Source organism: Vigna umbellata, chromosome 1 (genome assembly GCF_029865625.1).
Source record: "Vigna umbellata cultivar VRB3 chromosome 1, Vumbellata_1.0, whole genome shotgun sequence".
Classification (NCBI taxonomy): Eukaryota; Viridiplantae; Streptophyta; class Magnoliopsida; order Fabales; family Fabaceae; genus Vigna; species Vigna umbellata.
The window spans coordinates 66,060,703-66,069,326 of NC_142165.1; the positions used below are offsets into that span (position 1 = coordinate 66,060,703).

At 34.9% G+C, this 8,624-nt stretch overlaps 1 protein-coding gene across 1 annotated transcript; it reads right to left on the bottom strand.

Annotated features, from left to right (window-relative positions):
- Positions 1–1,917: 1,917 nt before the first annotated feature.
- Positions 1,918–7,182, bottom strand: LOC124828145 (MACPF domain-containing protein At1g14780-like). Its single transcript, XM_047301375.2, has 7 exons — positions 6,447–7,182; positions 6,088–6,326; positions 5,487–5,688; positions 5,334–5,411; positions 5,067–5,250; positions 4,802–4,968; positions 1,918–2,771 (listed from the first exon to the last, which is right to left on the bottom strand). The coding sequence occupies exons 1-7, from the start codon at positions 6,699–6,701 to the stop codon at positions 2,067–2,069; spliced, it is 1,830 nt and encodes a 609-aa protein (XP_047157331.1). The 5' UTR covers positions 6,702–7,182; the 3' UTR covers positions 1,918–2,066.
- Positions 7,183–8,624: the final 1,442 nt, after the last annotated feature.

Below are 8,624 nucleotides of genomic sequence, written 5' to 3' on the forward strand. Positions count from 1 at the left end.
TATACTAATCCAAAATGTTGCAGCGTTTGAAATCTTCGAACATTGCCCTCGTCTAGGATCCAGTCACATATACTTCTTCCTAAACGCAGCCAAGTCCTCCTGAAATAAACATTTTGGAATTTAGAAACAATATGAAGAATTGTCACATGATATGTTAAATTGTCAGAATAAGAATGGAAAACAATTGTTGTCTCAAAAGCAAAATGAGATTTTGGAAGAATCGGATATGTTTAGCACTTTACATGATGAGAAAACAGAATTGCAAAGACTGGTGCAAGTTTTGAAGAGTATATATGATGAAACCAGGGTGATACTTTAATAACAAGCTAGTCAAATTTTAAAACTATCCTCTAGTAACGATCGACAAAATGATGACCTTGGATGCCTTGGTGGAGTGAATCGGAATTTGGAAGCAAAAATAAGGCACATGCACTAAGAACTTGGAGAAATTAAAGTGAGGGAAGAGAAGTTAAGTCATGAACTACTCAAGGGAACAACTAGACTATACATTTTTACTGTTAATGACATTATTTGAAGAGAAAGTCTATGAGCTAGCCTATGCATGTGAAGATCTTGAACCTAAAAACAACTTTAAAGACATGGAAAGTGAAATATTCATAGAAAGAGTTTGCAAGTTGGAAGGGGAAAACCAAAAAATCATTGACAAACCAAAAAACCACAGGAACAAAGCGCGATACAGTGTGCGAATAAACAATACCTTTGGATAAAAGATGAAAATCGCTGCTCACAAAGTGACCACCGCACCCAACCGACGAAGGACCAACGGCTGATGGCAAAAAAACGAAACCTTTCGACAAATGACGCCAATGGTGGACCCAAGCGACACTTCCTCCCAGCACTTCAATGGCGGATCGACACGCACGACTTCGTTCAGATAGAACGGTGGACCCAAGAACGATTTTCACAGCAGTGGACAAAGAGCACTTCGTTGGTGGAGTGAGAGTTTCAAATGGAGAATGAAAACCCGATGAGAGAGTTTCGTAGGAATGAATTTCACTTTGTGAAAGGCGCCCACAGGTTTCAGCATTTTTCTTTCCAAAAACACCCTTCAAAACAAAATTAAACTTTTTTAAAAAATCATTTAAAACAACAAATGACATAACAACACGTGTCGTTGTCAAATTTGCGTTGTTGAAGAAACGTTTTCCTTGATTTTAAGGTAGCAAATACCAAACGAAGTTGTTTTGATATCATTTTATGGTGTAAAGCCGAGTCAGATATCTGTTTCCCTTGGTATAGTGCAACACGCAGAATGCAAACACACATGTCCTAATTCACTAAACGAAATACACTCATTAAATTACTGCTCAGTTAGAGAAATATTGCTGCACTGACAATGGATAACACAAGAGAAACTAATTTTGACCATAGGCATCACTATGTTCAATAACTCCTCTCATATCATTTGTTAACATATAATATCAATGAAAGATGAAAAGATTATGAATAAGGAAGAAAATAGAGTTTGAAAATGTACAAAAGCCGATTTTATTTACTTCTTAATTTTTTACTTATTAGAAGAGCTTACCGAAAATTTTGGTCAAATTAGACACAAAATAATCTTGATATGTATAGTTTAATAGCCAAGGTTAAATATTCTTACATTTTTTAACACAGTATCTTGCTACAAAAGATTTGCAGTCTCCAGTTAAAATAGTTCTCATAAAATAATTTTCACATATATGAATTCCACAAAATTAAAACGAGTTTCAACCATCTTCCATTAAAAGGAACTCATGAGCGTGCAGTTTAAATATTATTTTTACAGATAAAAAATTACTCTGAAGGCTGTCAGACACAGCTTGTTTTGCAACATACATATGGTTTACTTTTTATTTATCATTTTGGCCTTGTAAGTTAAACAACAACACTAATATGTATCCAGAAGTAGCGGAGTAGCCAAATTTTAATTTTCTATTGCCCGATGTCAACAGCCACTCATTTTGTATACTGTACTGTACAGAGCCTTTAGAAAGAATATATACAAGTGATGTGTAGTTTCAAAACCATTTCAAGCAATAACTTGAGTGAACTGCATCCTGGAATCACCAATAATCAAGTAATGCAAACTTCACCTGTAATCCAATCTTACCATCATCAGTCACAAGCTTTGCAGCAGTTACCAACCAATGGCCAGGAGCATCATGTGGACCTCGCACCACCTCAGCTGTCTCCACGTATTTAAGAAGTTTACCAGAGCGAACTGGTACAGGTGGACCATCTGGATAAACACCAGAATTGAGAGCAGTTGGAGCCTGCTTTGGAGGACCAGTGTTGCCATGCTGTGTGAATGAAAATGTTGTACTCAAATTTGTGAGAAAAGATGTTTTTCTTGAAGCCTCTGGAGCAGCAGACCACTCCAACTTCCGGATACTGCAATTGGGTATATGAGTGAAGAGAAGACGCAGGTGAAGCACATTCCTTGGCCAACTTCCTTTGCTAAGGAGCTGTGCACCTGTAACAATATAAACACCTCCAGAACTATTCAACCAGTTAGGGTCATGTTTAACCACTGCTGTGCACACATTTGAGAATCTCTTCCATCTTATTCGTTCCAGAAATTGATCACTCGAATCATTATCATCAGATCCTCGCCACATAGACGGCATGCTTGAGGTTGAGCTTCTTGAAGAGAGGACCATTTTATTTGGAAGGCTTGAAAGATGATGTATATGCAAAGCAAGTCTATCACATTTCCTTCCCTCCAAGTACAAGCGCATGCCAACGACAGGTTTTTGTTCACTTACCACCTGAAATTTTGTATAAAAGACCACAATTAACAAGAGAATATGCTCTGCACCATAAGAATAAAGGATTGACTAGTTTCCATAAACAGATGAGATGAGGTGAGAAAATAAAACAAGGAAAAATCCCTGCAAATATGTGCAGCACATATCATGAAGAAAACAGAAAGAATAACTCAGTTGGCCAGGAGCTTGCATGGCACTGATCACATATTATGACATGAGTGCATTTCTGAACTTCCAAAATTATCAGAGGTGACCATTCAAGTGATCCATTAAAATGTATAAATCATCCAGTTCCACTGTAGTCAGAAGCACGCAAGGTATTTTGACATGACAAAAGATGGAATACCAGCCATTCTGGTTTAATCTCCGATGGGGTAAACAAAATGTAAGAATCAACTAGTAGGTAGTCTTTAAGATTCTTGAAAGGAAGCAGCTTGGACTTCTGTAAATTGAACATCTTAATGTAGGTCTGGTTTAGCAAATTTATTTTTGCTAACTTTCCTACAGAGCTTTGGAAATATAAGCAGCTATTCCTCCTAAAAAAAGTATTATCAAACACACACTTAGTGTTTTTGCCATTGTGTACCTTGGTCACTTCTTTGGAGAACCAAATTTTACCAGTTAATCAGTCAAAATACAGTGCAAATATCATCTACCGGTAAAGCTTGAAGCGATTTCGAACTCATTACCTCATGTATACTTAAAAAAAAAAAATCTTAAAATCCTAAAGAAATAACTACAAAAAAATTCAAATTGAAGGAAGCATATACAGAAAGACAAGCCTTATCGCACTTATTGAGATCAGCTACATGCATTAACGGTCATCCAAGACACAGACTACTAAAGGTCATCTAGGACACAACTACAACTGCTCCACTAACGGTATTTGCGTTCGTCTTGACTGAAACATAATCAATCATTGTTAACTAACATTCATAATCAAATTGTGCATACTTCCATTCTCTATTTTTTTTCTTCTACCAAGCACATCCTTGATATCTGTTCTTCTGTCTTGTATCTCTTCATTTCCTCTATAACCACACGAGAAAATTTATTGTTAATTGTGCTTTTGTCCTTAAGCTTTGAGAATAGTCAGTTCACAAGAGGGAAATTATTTGGTCTAACAACTTCACCACTGTGCATCCTCTTAATGCTTATTTTACCCTAAACTACAGCTTACTAACTAGCATGAAAAAGTAATAAAAATGGATGTATAGCATAACAGCAGACCCTAAGCTACAACTAGTTAAATCAACAAAATAGGCAAGACAAAATCACCAGGCTTAAAACTTTGAGACATTTTCAATAGTTTTCCTCCGTATTTCTCAATACAAATATGTAAGATATACATAAATCATCTGGGAATGCCTTTCTAGATATGTTTCCAATACTTTCTAGTGTCTTTGTCACGGGACTTGGGCTAATACTATATGTTTTCAAACGTACTTTAAGATATCACCGCTTTCATCCCATGTGCCATGTTTGGCCTCTGAATCTTGAGAATCATCAAAAGATTTCTTAACGAGATTTACATCCTGATCCTAATTCAGACTCGTACAAGTTCAATTCTGTAACAATACACATGAAATAAGGTGTAAAAGAAAATTCAAGAAGGGTAACCGACAGCTAACGTATCCAATAATAGAATTAGGAAGGTTGAAAACAAAAGCTGGTTAAAGAATACCCAAATTCTTTACATCCCAGCTAAATTCTTCACAAGCCAGAAGTGAAAGGAGAAAGTCCTGACACTAATTAAGCTAAATTTGTCACAAGCCAGAAGCGAAAGGAGAAAGTCGTGACACTAATTAAGTATAAGCCCCTTATATGGTTCAGAATGAAGCAGATCTATTATATATGGAAACTATGTAAGTACATATTTGTAAAAGGGTTGGGGCATCCCAAATGCTACTTTATAAATTATATCTCTTTGCTGATAAAAAAAAAAAAGAACAACCTTCTAAAAGAATATTAACCTCAAAGGTAGGAGTAAAGTTTTCTTCTGCTCAAACATGGGAGTTTGGTAAGAGTACCTGTGTAGAGATGATATGAAGCTTCGGACCCATGAAACTAAATTGCAGTGAAGGGGAAGCAGTCTTTCTCCGCTGATGCCTGAGTGGCAGCTCACAAAACATGGGTGCCCATTGCCTCGGAATTTGAAACTCCAAAAAGTATTGTAAATCATCAAGAGAAGGCTTGTCTGCAAAGAGTAAAAGTATATAAATAGTTTTTAGGCGGAAAATGGATTTAGATACGCAGTAGATTATGGAAACAATGTTAAATCAGAAAAGAACATACAACGTAGATACAGATTGATTGCATGACTAAGATATCCACTTCCAGGAATTCCTGTCAGAAGTGAGGAAATAGGAACAAACTTGAAGAGGATTGCATCAGGGTTAGAAGGCACCGTTTGAAGCCAATTTGAGTGACTGTGTTTGAACATATCTCCTCCTCTTTTTGAACAAATAATAGTGAGTCCCTGCACAAGGATAAAACAATTCAGTCACAACCCTAGAACATCTTTTTATTTCAAATTATAATTATTTCTCTTTTGTGGCTTACATCCTTGCTTGATGTTTCTGAAATACTAGTGAACTGCATTGTGTTTGATTGCATCACACGGTTAAAGACCTCAGGGACCTACACGAATACAGAGAATTCATCAACGGAAAAGTAACAAATATGTTAAAAGTTACAGAAAATATATCACTTTACCTTCTGTTTTCCATCTGCGGTCTTCCCCTGTAGTAAAGAAGGGCTTCTCACATCTGAGAAAAGAAAATCTCCAAGATCCTCTAAATGTCTCCTTAAATCACCAGGAGGAACTTTTGATGAATGCCTTTGTTTGACACAGATTACATCCTGACCTCCTACAGCCATACCCACTATTATGTGTGTACCATATGTCTGTATGAACCTGCCTAACAAAATTGGTTAGCATCATGTACTTATCAACCAACCAGCCATGCACCACTCAAACAGTCAACACAGTTACTTGGCCAAACAGTTTCACCCAAAAAAAATGAATTAAAACATGAACACAGAAACTAACATCAATTGAAACAGGTGCTACCAAGGAGAGTAGCAGACATAATTGTCTAAAAGGTAATTCGAGCCTCATGCGGAAGATAAGAAAATGCTGCATTTTTTTATCAATATTGTATAGGATGATCAAAATAATGAAAGATAAAAAAACCGGCAACAAATTGAATATATCAAATTCCATCTCTTTACAAATACACAATTTTACATAGGGAAAACAAAGATGCCATATCTGTCTATGCGCCAAAGATTGTTTGTAGCAGCTTAGTGTTACCTAGACAACGAAGCTGGATCCCACTGAGCCGGAACAGACTTCTTTACCTCTTCTTGCAGAATGAGTGGAGAAGCAGTGAGGTGCAAATAGTAGAGTGAAATGAAATACCCATCAAAAGCAAGGTATTTGATGTCAGCAGCATCACGAAACCAATCACCAGTCAAATCGAAAAGCGCATTAAAATACCCAGAAGGAACTTTCCCTTGCACTGTCGATTTCTGATTAAGCAACTCAGACATCTGCAACAAGAAGAGAACGACATAATTAACTAAAAAGATGCACAAAACAACACAGATCTTAATTCAGAACTGAAATCTGCTTCTTATAACAGTAACATAAAGATGAAAACGAAAAAGGACCTGGTTGAATTCAAGTACATCAGACTTGAAGCGTATTCTATCCCCTTTATCACACCGAATATTTTCAGAAACCGCTTTAATGGTAACTCCTCCAGTTCCAGGAATCAAGATATCCCTCTTGTTATGTTCATCAAGCACCACTAACCTCTCTCCACCAATCCCCTTTGCAAACCTCAACCGAAAATCACTGGCCATATCGAACCCTTTCCCCAGACACTCCAATGCCACCATCTCAACACTCTTCTCCCCCGCCATCTTCTCAACCCAAAATCAGTTCACTGATTAAAACAAAAACAGAGAAAGAGAGAGAAAGGTGTTGGCTTTGGTTTAATGTTACGGTGCCTACCAACCCCAATTCAAATGGCTTAGCTATGCAATGTGGGGTGTGGGCCAAAATAGAAAAGATGTTGTCTTTGGTGGTTTTTCCCGAATGGGTATTGTTAGATGTGGATGGAAGGTTCAGGGAAGAAGATGGAATCAGTGAACGTTACGCAGCTTTTAGCGAGGGGAGTTAAAAAGAAGAAAAAAAATAGTACCTAGGTTTGATTAGGGTGAATGGAAGAGTAGAGAGGGAGGTAGCCAGTGAGGTAGCAGCTATGCAAGGGCGAACAAAGGGTTGAATTGAATGTAATTGTTGTAGTTTGACTGTGTCAGTTGTATTATTGTGAAAACAGAAATGAGATGGTGAAAGAATAATATTTATGTGTATGTTTGAAAATAATAGGTAAAGCTCTGTCAACTCAAGCTTGTGATGCATTTTGCCGTTACTTTACTCTCCTCTCTTTCATTGGACTTCACCTATTGCTTATGCTTTATGGTTTCACCAGTTTGGACTATTCCCAATAGTAACACCAAGACACAACAACGGAAGGGAGAAGGGGACCAGTCTCTTATGTTTCTTTATCTGTCTGCTCAGGGCCACGGGACACACATTTGGAAAATTGACCTCTTTTTTTCATGGCCATAACCGATAAACGTGTTTAACAATTCTTTATACAATTCCCAATGCAAGCGATAATGTTTCTCAACTATTATTTACTTCATTATATCTGTTTCTATATTTTAAGCAGTGTAAAACTTGTTTAATGGATTTCTAGAAACATCACATGTCATGTCATATACATACATGTATATGTATATATATCATATTCTTTTTACCGCATGAATCATGCTGGAAAGTCTACTTGGTGTAGCATATTAAATTTAAAACTTTAAATTACAAGTTAGATTGGAATGACTGTGGCAGAGGTTAAAAATCAAAGTAAATAAGTTGGACATTTTACGGTCTGAATTCACACAGTTCTGCAGCGAAGAGAACCTAACCGTCTCTTATCCACACAATATACCAAAATCTTTTAGGAGACAGAAAAAAGTCAACATTTAGAAAACTTTTTCACAGGTTTTAGTTTTCTAGAAATTTAGAATTAGAGAACATAGTATGATGTATTTTTTTTTGGAAAACATCATTCTTATCCTTATATATTTTGGAAATAGAACATAACTAAGTTTCCATAAAATCATTTTTATGGACTAAAAAGCAAACTTTTCAAAACTAATTTTTTTTTTTAAATTACCATGTATTTTTCTATATAACTTGGAGAATGCCAATGGTTACGTAACCTTAAATGCATATGAAAACTAACCGTTACCATAAATTAAATACTACATTAAAAAGTTTGTTATTATAATAGTAATTTTATTCAATATTAAAAAATTATATTTAAAAATAAATAATAATTATATAATTTAATGTAAACTATCACATAACAATTAATAAAAATAAAAAACAATTATATAAAATATAACACAGTTACACATAAATAAAATTTATTAACAATCAAAACATTCATTAGTTTTGAAAAAATTAATAAATAAAGTTGATAAAGTTAAAATATATTTTAAAAAATATAAAAGATAAATAAATATTCAAGTTTAAAAATATTTCAAATATTTATATACTTTCTTTCTTTACATTGTAACGAAATCACAAATGGGTATATTAGATTGATTTTAGAACGTGAATCAATTTTCACAACTGATTAATATATGTGGATGTAATATGTTAAAAAAATATTAAATTTATCGTATAACCAATCTAACTAATATATATATATATATATATATATATATATATATATATATATATATATATATATATATATATATATAAAATCAATT